We start from the raw sequence: 13,661 nt of genomic DNA, 5'->3' as shown, positions 1-13,661 counted from the left end.
AGGAATCTGGCAGCCAGAAATGCTCACGTAAAAAGGAGACTTGGAGGGGAGATAACAGAGATAAGAAATGTCTGCCCAAAGACATGCACCAGGAAAGTGGCAGTGCCTAGGCACATCGGTGGGTCACTGAGGACTGAAACCCAGGAACCCTGGCAGGTGGGCCTGGGGGCCTTGAGGAACTGGGAGCTTCCAGGCTTCATGGCCGCTGGACTCGTTTCTCTCCCACAGGTTCCGAATCTACTCAAACCAGTCTGCATTCGAGTCGCTGGCAGTGAGTGGGGAACGGCAGGTGGGCAGGGCTGTGGTGGGCCGCTAAGGCAAACCCTCCCCCCACTGGTTGCCATCTTCATCATTCCCCCTTTCAGCTGATCCCGCTGCAGACCCCGCTGAAGGCCATGCTGCAGATTGGTGTGATGCCCATGCTCAACGGTAGGGTTGGGGGCGTGCAGAGGGAGGAAGGGCTCAGTGGGCGGGCCCAGGCTGAGCCAGCTCTTTGCACCCACAGAACGGATGTGGCGTGGGGTGCAGATCCCACTACCCGAGGGCATTGACTTTGTGCGTGAGGTGGTGATGAATAATGCGGTGAGTAGGGCGTGGCAAAGGAGGTCCCTCTGCAGTCCCCCAGAGCCTGCTAAGACCTGACCCCAGCCAGCTGATCCCTTACCAACTGAGATTTCACTTCAATTTTACACCAGACCCCTCCAGCCCTTTGCACTGGTCATGCCCTTGTTTTGGAACTTTCTTCTCTGATCCCACCCCGATGCCTACTAACCTTTCAGGTCTTAGCTAAAAACTCACCTCCTCCAGGAAGCCTTCCTTGATAGTCTGATGCCCAGCAGCCCCTATTTTAGCACCCTTGACATGGAATTATGAGAACTGCTTTGCTACTTTGTTCCATTAGAATGAGAGTCCCTCAAGGTTAAGGACTCTCTTTATTTCTATACTCTGGCCTGATGATTGACAAATAGATGAGACTCCCCTCTCTGCCCTATTGCACAGGGCTTCATCACGATTGGGGCTGACCTCCACTTTGCCAAAGGCCTGCGAGAAGTGATTGAGAAGAACCGGCCTGTGGACACCAGGGATCCCCAGGCACCTAGTGCCCCTCCACCCTTGACAGCAGCTGTCTGAGCCCTTATCCCCACCCTGGCAGCTGCCACTTGGGACTCCAGCCTCTCAGCCCTGCCCTCTCCCCTCCACAGCCTGTAGTGTTACTTTTAACCCCCAGTGCCACAGAGAAGCCGGGGCGTGAAGCTGTACTCAGTTTAATTCCATAATCAATTCCAATCCGTCCAGCCCTTCCTGTGGGCTGTCCTGAGCTCCACCGGGCTCCTCGGGTGGGATCAGTGTGTGGATAAAGGCATTCTTTAAGCAGGGAGGGTCCAGGCTACCTTTCAGGAACTGCTGTGGGAATAAAGTGCTAACTTGCCCCTGGGCTGTGGATGTGAGGTACTGGGGCAGGGTCTGGAATGCTCGAGGCTGGGAAAGGGGCTTGGTTCTGGAGGCAGGGACCTGCCCCACGGCGGCACTTTGCATAAAACAGGACCCATGTCCTGGCAGAAGAGGTCACGAGGGGCTGGACCAGGCAGCATCAGGCAGCAGCCTGCGGTCAGTAGGGCTGCTTGTTCAGGAAGCGGGAGAACATGGTGAAGGCAGCTTGAGGCTTGTCGGTGGGGACCATGTGTCCGGCACCCTGGGGGGGCAAAGCGTGATGCTCTCCCTGTGTCCAAGTCCTTCATTCTTCCCAGTCCCCCCAAAACTGGTAGCCCCACATATAAGGAAACCAGAGGGCAAGCATGGCTCCTCCGGCCCCGTCACCCCTCAGCAGGCCCTACCTTGACAGTGAGGAAGGTGATGTGGGAAAAGTCCTTCACGTAGCCAGCAATCTGCTCCCCGCTTTCCCCGTAGTCCACTAACCAGGGCCGGCGCTGCACCTCCATCTGCCCTCACTGGAGAGACATCAGCCCACAGCAGCCCACAGCAGCCCCATCGCCCTGTGGCCAGCTCCCAGCAAGTCCTCAGGGCCAGCCACTCCAGGAACACCCACCCCTGTCCCCACACCCAGCTTTATCCTGGGGCCAGGAACCCGTCTCACCTTCTGGTTGAGGGAATCCACGAACCACTCATCCCCTAAGAAATTGCATGCCATGTCCACATCCCCATTGTATAACAGGATCTGGTATTTCTGGAACAGGATGGGGGGGGGAAATGTGTGTGTGGGGAGGCCTGAAATAAGCCCACGCCTATCCCTCAGGGAACCCAAGGGGCCCATCTAGATAGCAGGAACCAGGAAACTGATGTTTCTGACTGTTACAACAGGTCCAGGCAATCTGATTCCAGGGCCCATGCTTTTTTTTTTTCTTGCTATAGGGTGCATGCACTCTCTACAGGAGAGAAACAGAGATAGAGGGTAAGTGAGAAATCAACCCAAGTGAGGATGGCTACACTGTAATCCATTCTCTTCTTGAGACTTTGGGTACACATGCACACATGCCCAGTGTGGTTTATTTTCTTTCTATTTAATTAGTTTATTTATTTAAATTTGACCGGAGAGGGACAAAGTGAGAGAGAAAGTGAGAAAGTAAGCTGCCGGGTCTGGGACTCAAACTGTGGTTGGCCATGTGGAGTCCAACATTCTTAACCACCATACCACCTATCAACACCAGCCTGGTGTTTTTCAAACCGGGTCCAGGACTCGAACCGTGAAATTGGTCATATCGGATCCAGCTGCTTTAACCTCCATGCCACCTGCTAGTCCCAGGGCCCATGCTTGTACCCACCATGTTGTACTGAACCTAGTCCTAACCTGCCTCTGCCAGTGCCTCCTACTAACCTTGGAAAAGGCCCTCTCCCACTCTGGACCTGTTTGCCCTCTGGTGATAGGATCCAACAGCTCTTACTCTAAAGAATCCTCGGCTTCCCAGCAAAGCAGGCTGGGGACAAACCTGGGATCAAGTCTTGACCTTGGCAACCCTAGGACCTCACAGGTAACTCTTTGGCTTCTCCATCCTGGGGGGAACTCTCAAGGGACCCCTGGCTTGCTGTCCCTACTCACCTGTGAGGCGAGCAGCTTCAGGTACTGTGAGTTCATGCTTTGGTAGAGACGGCGGTACTGTAAGTTCACCAGGAAGCTGCCGGGAACACGCACACCGGCCCGAGGGAGACCAAGGATTGGGGGAGTAAAGAGTCAACAGGTCAGACCTTTCTTCTCCCAAGCTCCAGCCTGGTCCCCCTCTTCGGGTCTGTCATTTCTCTAGGGCTTACCTGGTTGGGAGCTGGAATTCAGAAGTCCTCAACCCACCCACCCCCAGTGAGAAATGTACAGGGTACTTGATGGTTGATATGACTGGGATGCAACTAGCATTTGGTTTCTAGGGGCCAGCTGGTATCAGACTCAAGGCATAACAGAGTAATCAGAGTGTTTGCACTGATCAGAACAGATCTAAGTGGCCCTTGTACCTGGGGTCACCATCTGACATGTGGAGGGAACAGGAGATCTGGGAGCTGGGGATGGTATTGCCGTGGGGGTTAAACAGTCTCTATTTACTAAACACAGAAGTGATAGCTACTAACCAATTTATGAGTGAATTGACCAACGATCAGTCCACTTAGGGTCAGGGAGGTTCAACATCTGCTTTTCATGCTCAGAATGCCCATGGTGCCCCATCATAAAACCCCAGCCAAAGATCCCCAAGAACCCCAATAGCCTGCCTGCCACCCTGAGCCACAAGTGGCCACAGACCCTCACCTGCACATGTCCCATCTGGGCACTTGTTCGGGGATGTGGAGGGCCTTCCGCACATAAGGGTTATTGAGGTAGGTAGAAGCGGCTGTGGTGTTGGTGCAGGGGGGGTCCATGCGCACCCTATCCCCAGTACGCAGCAGAGCCTGGGGGGTACAGGGTACAGGAAGTGGGTCAGGGTCTTCATTTCTTGCCCCGCCCCCTCCACCAGCAGGAAGCATGTGTCCTTACACACCTGGTACCATGTCTGCTTGAGTGGCAGGCGAGTGAAGATGTTGCCTAAGTCCTGGACCACAACACTGTCCGTCTCACGCCTGCAAGAAAAGTGTGAGGGGTGGATGCTGAGCTTCCAGATGGGGCTGGGTTGGGCCCAGAGAGCCCAAGGCAGTACCTACCTTAAATGGCCTGGCACGCCTCCAGCACACGGGGCGTAGAGGTTGTAGATGTTGAGGCCAGAGCTGGCCACAATGCGGGATACTTCGTGAAGCTGCAATGACACACCAAGCGGTGCTTTACGGACCCCTGGTGGCCTGCACAACCTCGCCAACATAACCCAGGGTGTACCGTGGTCCTGCTTTGCTTCTAGTCAAAAATTCCTCACCCACTTTTTTTCACAGGTAGGGAAACTGAAGCTCAGTGAAAAGAATCTTCCAGACCTGAGAGTTCTAAATCCTACCACTACTGTTCCCTTGCACTCTGACTTCAGGCAAGTGACTTCAAAATCCTGGACCTCAGTGTCTCCATCTGGGGAAGGTGGCTAGGAGGATGGCTCCACAAGGAGAGTCTTGAAGACTTAGTCTACAGAGACACAGTTCGGCCAGGGCCTGGCATAGCATGGGCACTGGGTAAATGTATATGACCCCCCGCACAGGGTCATAGATGAGTCCAGAAAGTCACGAGTGGTGGTGATGGGAATGCACACAGATTCACATCCCAGAGGACACCAAACTGCTGAAAGGCAGGATAGGAAAGCAAAGGGGGGAGGGGGGGATGGGGAGTCCTCAGGAGGGCATAAGGCCCTGTTCTTGGGATTAAGGACAGCAGTGCTGATACAAAGTTGGGCAGAAGCTCACACTGTTCACGCATTCCGGGTCTTTGTTGTCATAGAAGTTACACTTGTTCTGAGAGCAGCAGTGGGTCTGGAGGGAAGACCAGAGCCTGTGTGGTATCAGTGAGAAGGCTTAGCCCATGGTGGACAGCAGAGGATACCCCGCCGCCCCCCTCCACCCTCCCACCGCCTTCCTCTACCCTCCCGAGTCAGGCACTGGCTCCAAGGCATGAGGGAGGGTAGCACAGGCTTAGTTTGGAGGTCACCAAAGCTGCCCCAGGGCCACAGACAGCCCTCAGTCCCTTTAACTTCTGAGCTTCGTTCTTTGGCCTTTCAGCACCAAGCCCTCAGAATAAGCCCAGCCCCCACCTTCTGCTCACAAACCAGGGCCAGGCCTGGAATAGCACGTGCCAATCAGAGACCACGTGACCGACCCCACCCAAGATTGCCCAACAGTCCATCTCCATACCTGTTTCCCAGGAGGCCATGGTAGTAGGCAAAGTAGACCAGGGAGTTGTCATTCTGCTCATAGGAGGAGAGTCCATTGCCCACAGCCAGCCCCTGTGAAACACCCAGGTGCTCAGCTCATCTGCAGTGGGACGAGGAGCCGCCCTGACCTACACCCAGACCTGCAGCAATCTGGAAGATTGTGGGGGTGGCTGGGTGGGGAGGCTGCTCAATGTAAAGCACAGAGCTGGCAGTCTGACAGGTGAGCTTCCTGTTGTGGGAGGTATGCAAACAGAGTTAGGGCACCTAGTGGCAGGGAGGTTGGGTGCCAACTGGTTTGGATGGGGCATGGACTAGTCCGACCTTGCTGACCCCAAGGCTATGGCCTCACGATGCCTCCCTCCCTCCTGCAGCTGCCCTGCACCTGGAGGTTCAAACTGGGGTCCTGCATGACCAGCACGGCCAGGGTGGGAATGTAGATGCCAGCGTAGCTCTCTCCTGTTAGGAAAAGTTTATTGTCCTTGTACTCCGGAAAAAGGCGGAAGAAATCTTTAAGGGCCTCGTAATTGCTCTGGGCGACCTGGGGGTGGCAAGATGGAGGAAATCAGGATTTGGCATCTGATCTGGAAAGTGCGTCGAGATAATGACACCAACTCACCCTGTTCGTGCAAGAGGAAGTGACTTGCCCATGACCACATAAGATAGCACATGACAGCCAAGAATGGACTCCCAGGCCATGTAATCTTTCCCCCCAGTTATGCCACTGGGGCATTATGGGCAGGCACCAGACTCACCTCAGTGTCATTGGTCACATACAACTTGTCATCAGAGTAGGAGAAGCCCACCCCAGCTGGGGACTCAAGATACAGCATGTTGGCAATCTAGAGGGCGGGGGAGATGAGCTGAAGCAGTCCCCCACCCCATCCAAGTGCCAGGACACCCCCAGGACCCACCGCTCCGCTATACCAGGTTCCAAGAGTAGGGGTTGTACTCCAGGCTGGCACCATCTGGCTGGACCTGAGGAGGAAAGAGATGGCGAAGGAAGTCCCAAGGGTCAGCTGGGTTGGGGGACAGACAGTTGAGCCAATGTGACAGGTGAAAAAAGGCTGAGGATCGGGAAAGACACATTTCTGGAAAATCACCAAGTCGAAGGACCTCCCCAACCTTTCCTAGGGAGCGTCACTGTCTTCCCTGGTTTAGGGGAGGGGAGAGCTGCTGTCCACTCACCAGAAAAGGGCCGTGCTCTGTGAGGAGGCCATCTAGGGAACTGCAGCCCGGACCCCCATTGAGCCAAAGCACCACAGGGCTGTTCTTGGGGTCCTCCTGGGATTCCACGAACCTGGGAGGGGGGGTTAGAGCAGAGTTAGCACAGATGAAGACGTCTCTTCCAGTCTTCCTGGATCCGAGGGGCCCTGGGGGGGGTCTTCTGAAACCCTCTGTCATCACCACCACCCTCCAGCAAGGGCTTTGCAGCGTCCCCTCCCAAGCTCGCCCTAAGAGGCAGGGCGCCAGACCAGTAGTGGAGATGCTTGGAGCCGGATCCTCGGAGGTAGCCAGAGTACTGGCGGAAAGACGGCTGCTTGCTTAGCCCCGGGAGACACTTGATCTCGTCCTGCTCCGGGGCGGCCTCGCCTCGGCGCGCCCACGAGACCAGCAGTAGCAGGAACAGCGGCGACAACTTTGGCCGGACCATCTGCGAGAAGCAGCAGCGGGCAACCGCTGTTTACACGCTCCGTCGATCCTCAGGGCTTCTGCGCTGCCCCTGGGGAGGAACTGGCGGCACATCCGCCAGGGAAGCCCCGGTCCCCCGGCCCCAGCCCCAGCCCCTGTACAGCTTTCGCAGCCCCTGTACAGCTTTCCCTCCCAGCCACTTGAGCCTTCTCCGCGACGCACCGACCCGGAAATTAGGGATCCCTTCCAGCCTCCAAGGTCCGCTCACCTCTGCTCGCGGCGTCCTAGCTCTCACGGAAGCGCCTGGAAGCTGAAGTCATGTGTACTCGGAGTCACGTGAGCTCTGGAGTCATGTGACAATTTCCCTCCTGGCCCCTCGTTGGACTGCGAGTTCGGGGGTGGGGTGTCGGTCAGGTCAATGCCCAAAGTCTGCAGACTGCATTGGTCGTAACCCGCGCGCTGGTGATCACATGACCCGGGTGTGGGCAGCCAGGTTACCCCAGCCACCCCGGGGTGCTCCCTTTTAGGTGGAATGGCTGAGCAAGCGGCGCTAGGACCCCCGGAGAGTGACAGATTCAGGGGAAATGCCTCACATAGTTCCCCCAGGTCACCATCTGATCTCGCGGCCCAAAATAGCCGCTGGCGCCTGCTGGCCTGCCTCAGGGCGGGGAGATGGCTGCTGCCTCCGAGCCGGTGCTGTCCGGTGCACCCTGGGCACCCGCGCGCCCAGAACCCCCTCCCACTCGGTTCCACCGGGTGCACGGTGCCAACATCCGCGTCGACCCCTCTGGGACGCGGGCCACGCGCGTGGAGAGCTTCGCCCACGGCGTGTGCTTCAGTCGCGAGCCGCTGGCCCCGGGCCAGGTGTTCCTGGTGGAGATCGAGGAGAAAGAGCTGGGCTGGTGCGGGCATCTGCGCCTCGGCCTGACTGCGCTGGACCCGGCTAGTCTGGCTGCAGTGCCTGAGTTTTCGCTGCCGGACCTGGTCAGCCTCGGCCACACCTGGGTCTTCGCCATCACGCGCCACCACAACCGCGTGCCTCGGGAAGGCCGCCCAGAGTCGGAGGCAGTGGCCCCCAGCCGACCCCCGGCCCTCCTGATGGAACCGTATCTGTGCATCGAGCAGTTCCGAATTCCGCGGGACCGCCTAGTGGGCCGCAGCCGGCCAGGGCTCTACAGCCACCTCTTGGACCAGCTCTATGAGTTGAACGTGCTGCCTCCCACTGCGCGCCGCAGCCGCCTGGGCGTTCTCTTCTGCCCGCGCCCAGATGGCACGGCCGACATGCACATCGTCATCAACGGCGAGGACATGGGCCCCAGCGCCCGGGGGCTGCCAGCTGCCCAGCCTCTCTACGCAGTGGTGGATGTGTTCGCCTCCACTAAGAGCGTGCGCCTGGTCCAGCTCGAGTATGGCTGTAGGTATTCCACCCTCTGGCCAGCAACCCCTCCTGGGCCAGTGTGGGGACAGGAACCTGCTAGGACACCCTACCTAATTTGTTCTATCCAGCACAGTTTAGAAGTGGGAGAATCTGAGCCCAGCAGATGGCGTAATGCTTGTGTCTCGACTCCCACCTAGCCCACGGTGGTCTGAGTCCTGGACCTGGTGGCTTAAACACTCAGCTTGGAGCTTATGCCCAAAATCCCAGGAGGAGAAGGGTTTGCAGTGTGGCCATCCCCCCTGGGGCAGGGGTGATTTCTCACTTTCTGTCTTTCTGGGAAGCACAAGCGCCCTATAGCAAAAAATCTTTCAAAAAGCAAAACAGAAAACAAGAAGTGGGAGAATCTGGCTTCAAACTACACCTCTGTTGTGATCTTGCACAAGTCACTCCCTTGGGCCCTGGGCCTCCAAATATTCATCTGCATCAGTTAAAATGTCATTGTTGGGGCCAGCAGGTGGCATGGTGGTTAAAGGTAGCTGGATCCCATAAGGCCTACTACATGGTTTGAGTCCCAGATCAGGCAGCTGAAGACTCACACTGTGAGGAGAGTGGAGGGGACGGGATTGTGGCATGGCCATCCCCCATGGGTAGGGGGAAGGGAGACGCTGACAGGAGAGCACATGCCCTATGGCAAACACTTAAAAAAAAGAAACGGCATTGTTGGGCCAGCCCCTGGCATAGTAGTTAAAGGGAACGGATCTCACATGGTCCAAGGAGAGGCTGTAGCCTGCAGACCTGGTAGGCACCCAGTGTGTGTGAGTGCCTAGAGAAGGGAAGGGATTGTGGGGTGCTTTCTCACTTTCCTTCTCTGGCCAACACATGTGCCCTCTGGCAAATTAAAGAAAAATAAAAGTAATCCTTTGATCATGTTTTCTGTATTAACTTAGGGTAAGGATTCTAAACAGATTTTTTAGATCTTGGGCCTCCTTGGCCTTTAAGAATGCTCAGATTTAGGCACATGATTTTATTCTTCTTTATTTATAATAGCATGGTGTATACTCTTAGGAGAGTCAGAGAGAGAAGAACACTCTACATGGGGTCTGGTCATGCTGTGATCCCCTGCATCCAGTCCTCCAGCTCCTCAGATCTTGGGCAGAGTGTTCGAGGTGTTTCAGGCTGTCCCAGCTGGGATTCATTCGAACTGTGGTCACCACGTGGGATCCAGCTTCTCTTGAGCAGTGTATTACCACCAGGCCATTGAGCCAGCCCAGGGGCGCAGCATTTCCAAGGCAGGAGAGCTCCTTAATCCTGCGGTCTGGTTCATTACAGCCCTGGTGAGCTCCCATTAAGACCACATTTCTGAATTCAGTGAACTAGAACCTATTCTGTGCCAGGCATGTGCCATAGGTGACCGTTGCACCGGCACATCAGAGAAGACCACTGCCCCAGAAACTAAGTGAAGGGGGAAGGGACTGTGCTGAGTGTCAATAGAAACCGGCTGCAGCCCCGGAGAAAGCTCAGGAAGAGGTGCTTATCTGAGCCATAGGAACAGCCCGGTGAAGCAGGCTGGGCCCAGAGAGCAGAAGGGACTTGCCCGAGCTAATGGCAAAGTGGGGACCAAGACCCAGATCTTCTCAGCCTCAGGCCCACCCTCCAGTTCAGTTTGCCTTTGACAGCCTTCTCTCCACAGTGCCATCCCTGCAGACTCTGTGCCGCCTGGTGATCCAGAGGAGTGTGGTGCACCGGCTGGCCATTGATGGGCTGCACCTGCCCAAAGGACTCAAGGATTTCTGCAAGTATGAGTGAAGCCTGCCACCGCCCTGGAGGGGGGCCGCAGGAGTGCATCCTGGCCCCAGAGCAGTGGCCAGTCTGAAGCTGGCTACACCGCTGCTAGCCAGGACCAGAAATAAACAGCTGGTGCGGACTCTGATCACTGGAGGGTGTCCTTGCCCTGCAGCCTGTGAGGGGCACTTCTCTTAGAATCACTGCGGGTCAGCGGGTCAGAGCGAGAGAGAGCATTTTAGATCTCATGTAGGGTAACGGTTCCTGGCCTGGTACTCATTAGAATTATCTGGGATACTAACAGAATGTCTCTGGAGATTCTCATTTGATTTGTTGAGCGATGAGACCAGACATTGCTTTTTTTTTTAAATTAAAAAATTTGTATGTGTTATAGGGCATGTGCACTCTCCAGAGAGAGAGAGAGAGAGAGAGAGAGAGAGAGAGAGGGAAAGTGAGAAATCACCCTCCCATGGGGGGATGGCCACGCTGCAATCCCTTCTTCTCCATTCTCTCAGGACTTTGGGGATGCACGTTGCATGCCTCAAGCCACTGGGTCCAAACTCGAGCTGTGCAGCCGGCCATGTGGGATCCAGCTGCAGAGCCATCATGCCACCTGCCTGCCTCTAGACATTGCTTTTTGTAAATACTCCCCTGGGGAGTCTAGCATTCTGGTTTAACTGACCTGGAATGGGTCTGGGCATCAGGATACTCAGTGCTTCCCAATCTAAAGTGCAGCCTGGGCTGAGAATCGGTGTTCTTAGACCAGCAAAGGCCCAGAGATGAGAATGTATTCATCAAAGGTCACACAGCAAGTGGCTGCAGGCAGTGAGGCAGTGTGCTCCTTGTCTCACTGCAGGGCACAGAGCACTAGACGCCTTTATTTGTGTCTGGTCATTTGCTCCCACACGTGATCTTATTTTTTTTTAGAGAGATTTTTGCTATAGAGTGTGTGTGCTCGCCAGAAAGACAGAGAGAGACAGAAAGTGAGAAATCACCCCCGGGGGGGTTGGCCACACTGCAATCCCTTTTCCTCCATTCTCCTCTCGGGATCTTGGACACGCGCCTGGCATGAGTTTAAGCCACTGGGTCTGGGACACGAACCACGGTCGGCTACATGGGAGTTCAGCGACATAGCCATTACGCTAACTGTTGGTCCCCCACACTTGATCTTATTTCATCCTCACAACTAGTGAGGCAGAGAGCAGTCATCACACACACTTTACAGATGAGGATAGCAAGAAGCAACTGCCCGGGTGACCTACCCAAGGTTAGGGCAAGAACCTAGAACCCGGGTCCTGGTCCAGTGCTCTTCTAACCCCATCCCATTGTCATATCAAGGTTCTAGAAGGAACAGGCCAATGCTGTGAGGTGGGTTCCGGGTGCAAAGGGGAGGGACTGTGAGGTAATGTTCTAGAAGGGTGCAGAGAGTGGGACAGGAGGCAGATGACTATTTCCTCACAAACAGGGGCTTTGGGGCAGCCATGTCCTACTTCATGTCTCCACAAACTCATCCGGGTCTTCTGACTTCTGGCCAAGGTGAGAGGGGCTCCTGGAATCAGAAGGGGCACAGCAAGTTCCCCTGAGAGGTTGCATCCTGGCTCTGGGGGTTAGAGGTTCTGCTGAGCATTCGGGGGGTGTCCCTGGAGTTAATTCTCAGAAGAAAAGCCATTCCATAAGTCCTTGCCCATCAATAGCAAGTCCTTGCCACTTGCTTACTCATTCGTTCAACTGACACTTCTCCATCACCCGCTCAGTGTCCGGGACACGGGTTGAGTAACAGCTAGTGCCCAACCTCTAGACAGTCCCCTGGGCTGGTCTTAATTGCTCCTGCTTCTATGCCCTGCCCCTCAGGGCTGCTCCTCAAAGAGACCAAGAATAACATCCCATCTCATTCCTCTCTGCAGGTGGGGCTGCTTCTCCGGGATCATCCCTGGGCCTCTATAGCCATGTAGAGCCAGTGGTGGTGGCCTCTGGTGGACTAGGCCCACTGCGCCAGAAAGCTGAGCAGGTGATGCCTGCTGCCCAGACGTGGGGCCCAGTCCTGGCAGTACCGGAAGCCAGGGGTTGCCCTGGGGGTGCTGGCTGGGAGACACCACGGAGGAAGGAGTACAGCAGATACTGCCACAAACTGCCCCCAGTGAGGCAGCTGGAGAGTTTGGGCTGGGAAGATGGCTGTTCCAGAAGCAGAGCTCTACACCTGGGTGGTCCCAGCAGGCCTGGGCCCCTGCTGCTGTGTGGGCTGTCACCAGGGATTCTGCCCATACCCTCTGAGGCAGGGGGAAAGGAGGCCGGCTCTCAGCCTGACATCTGCATCCTTACCCTGGCCATGATGATTGCTGGCATCCCCACTGTGCCCGTCCCAGGCCTGCGGGAAGAGGATCTGATCCGGGCAGCTCAAGCTTTCGTGATGGCCCACCCAGAGCCAGAGGGAGCCGTGGAGGGGGCACAGTGGGAGCAGATGCATGCCCACACAGCCTCTGGGCAGATGACCCTAGTGAGATCCAGGAGGGGCCAGCATCCTGGCTCTTGCTTGTAGCTGGATGAAATAGCACCAGACATATAGGGTGGCTTCTCTGTATGGTTTTTGGGTTGACAGGGTGGGGAGGGGTGGGCAGGGATGGGGAGAATGTGGGTGGCTGAGCCACTCTTGACGGAGTCCAGTCCTCTACTGGGGCGCCAGGCCCCAGGAAGTCACTCCAGATACCACTAAGCCAGGGGATAGGTCTTGTCATAGAAACGATTAAAATGACCTGAGAGGGGCCAGCAGATGGCATGCAGGTTAAGGTGGCTGGATCCAACATGACCGACTGTGGTTGGAGTTCTGGACCCGGGGCTTGAAAAACAGCGTGTGTGTGTGTGTGTGTGTGTGTGTGTGTGTGTTTGTGTGTGTGTACGTGCCCATACACATACCAATCCTGAGGGGCTAGGGATTGCAGCATGCCCCCCCCCGGGGGGGTGCTTTCTTACTTTCCCTCTCACTGTGTGTACATACCCTATAGCAAAAAAGGAAAGAAAAGACGTGCCCTAGGCAGGGAGCCCCACTCGAAGAGAAAAGGCTTCTTTTATATTGTTTTAAAGACGATCCGAAATTTCTTGTATACAGGCTAGGCAATGTATCTGTCTTAAGTTACCCAGCCTGTTGAGGACAGGTGATAAGACCCTAGACAAGGAAGGAAAATTAACTTAGCTGAGTACCCCCCCGACACCTGGCCCATTACATTACTGCTCTTTAATCTTACTAACCCCGTGGGGATCCCCAGTTGTACAGATAAACAGAGGCTTAGAGGTGACTTGCCCAGAGTTCTAAAGCCAGTAAAAAGGCGGAAAAAGAGCTGATAAGTCAGGCAGGCCAGGATTCAGATGTAGGGTCACGCTATGATAAGCCCTAAACGGAAACAAGGAACTAGACAAGTGCTGGAATAAGCAGCATGCAGCCTTACTGACCCCAGGATGAGCAAGGAGAGAATGCTGGGAGCCACCTCCCGTGAGGGGCGTCCTCTGTGGGGAATCTCCCAGGCCGGCTCATGCAGGAAGGTGGGTCAGGTGAGCTATCTCATGACCGGCAGCTGCTACCAACCCCAGCCTGCAACAGA

The 13,661-nt window shown here is 55.7% G+C and overlaps 4 protein-coding genes across 5 annotated transcripts in view; 3 read left to right on the top strand and 1 right to left on the bottom strand.

Moving 5' to 3' along the window:
- PLTP (phospholipid transfer protein) overlaps window positions 1–1,429 on the top strand; it is a 15,861-nt gene extending 14,432 nt beyond the window's left edge. The window contains exons 13-16 of the mRNA XM_006158530.3: window positions 229–271; window positions 366–429; window positions 506–582; window positions 1,000–1,429. Of these exons, the coding sequence (XP_006158592.1) occupies window positions 229–271; window positions 366–429; window positions 506–582; window positions 1,000–1,131 (316 nt within the window). The 3' untranslated portion in view covers window positions 1,132–1,429. The remainder of the gene's footprint in view (window positions 1–228; window positions 272–365; window positions 430–505; window positions 583–999) is intronic.
- On the bottom strand, window positions 1,250–7,274 carry CTSA (cathepsin A). Of its 2 annotated transcripts, none has more exons than XM_006158531.3 (15): window positions 7,177–7,274; window positions 6,752–6,930; window positions 6,465–6,576; window positions 6,204–6,254; window positions 6,032–6,118; window positions 5,662–5,817; window positions 5,260–5,351; window positions 4,816–4,900; window positions 4,138–4,229; window positions 3,978–4,056; window positions 3,749–3,888; window positions 3,056–3,131; window positions 2,096–2,185; window positions 1,836–1,940; window positions 1,250–1,693 (listed from the first exon to the last, which is right to left on the bottom strand). In XM_006158531.3, exons 2-15 carry the CDS (start codon window positions 6,928–6,930, stop codon window positions 1,610–1,612), a joined length of 1,428 nt encoding a protein of 475 aa, XP_006158593.1. In that variant the 5' UTR covers window positions 7,177–7,274; the 3' UTR covers window positions 1,250–1,609. The 2 variants fall into 2 exon arrangements, with proteins under 2 accessions (XP_006158593.1, XP_014447090.1); XM_014591604.2 differs by lacking the exon at window positions 7,177–7,274 and adding an exon at window positions 7,131–7,152.
- Window positions 7,275–7,380: 106 nt separating this feature from the next.
- On the top strand, window positions 7,381–10,470 carry NEURL2 (neuralized E3 ubiquitin protein ligase 2). Its single transcript, XM_006158528.3, has 2 exons — window positions 7,381–8,322; window positions 9,977–10,470. The coding sequence occupies exons 1-2, from the start codon at window positions 7,581–7,583 to the stop codon at window positions 10,090–10,092; spliced, it is 858 nt and encodes a 285-aa protein (XP_006158590.1). The 5' UTR covers window positions 7,381–7,580; the 3' UTR covers window positions 10,093–10,470.
- A 708-nt stretch (window positions 10,471–11,178) lies between these two features.
- Window positions 11,179–12,888, top strand: SPATA25 (spermatogenesis associated 25). Its single transcript, XM_006158527.3, has 2 exons — window positions 11,179–11,604; window positions 11,973–12,888. The coding sequence occupies exons 1-2, from the start codon at window positions 11,550–11,552 to the stop codon at window positions 12,602–12,604; spliced, it is 687 nt and encodes a 228-aa protein (XP_006158589.1). The 5' UTR covers window positions 11,179–11,549; the 3' UTR covers window positions 12,605–12,888.
- Window positions 12,889–13,661: the final 773 nt, after the last annotated feature.

Source organism: Tupaia chinensis, unplaced genomic scaffold (genome assembly GCF_000334495.1).
Source record: "Tupaia chinensis unplaced genomic scaffold, TupChi_1.0 Scaffold000602_1, whole genome shotgun sequence".
Lineage (NCBI taxonomy): Eukaryota > Metazoa > Chordata > Mammalia > Scandentia > Tupaiidae > Tupaia > Tupaia belangeri.
The sequence above is the reverse complement of the archived record's forward strand: the minus strand, read 5'-3'. Positions and strand labels throughout refer to the sequence as shown.

Coding starts and splice junctions, on each gene's coding strand:
- SPATA25 (XM_006158527.3), top strand. CDS start 11,550: ATGTCCTACTTCATGTCTCCACAAACTCATCCGGGTCTTCTGACTTCT. Junction 11,605..11,972: donor TCTTCTGACTTCTGGCCAAG/GTGAGAGGGGCT, acceptor TCCTCTCTGCAG/GTGGGGCTGCTTCTCCGGGA.
- NEURL2 (XM_006158528.3), top strand. CDS start 7,581: ATGGCTGCTGCCTCCGAGCCGGTGCTGTCCGGTGCACCCTGGGCACCC. Junction 8,323..9,976: donor GGTCCAGCTCGAGTATGGCT/GTAGGTATTCCA, acceptor TTCTCTCCACAG/TGCCATCCCTGCAGACTCTG.
- CTSA (XM_006158531.3), bottom strand. CDS start 6,930: ATGGTCCGGCCAAAGTTGTCGCCGCTGTTCCTGCTACTGCTGGTCTCG. Junction 6,255..6,464: donor CAGAGCACGGCCCTTTTCTG/GTGAGTGGACAG, acceptor TTTCCTCCTCAG/GTCCAGCCAGATGGTGCCAG. Junction 2,186..3,055: donor TGAAGCTGCTCGCCTCACAG/GTGAGTAGGGAC, acceptor ATCCTGTTCCAG/AAATACCAGATCCTGTTATA.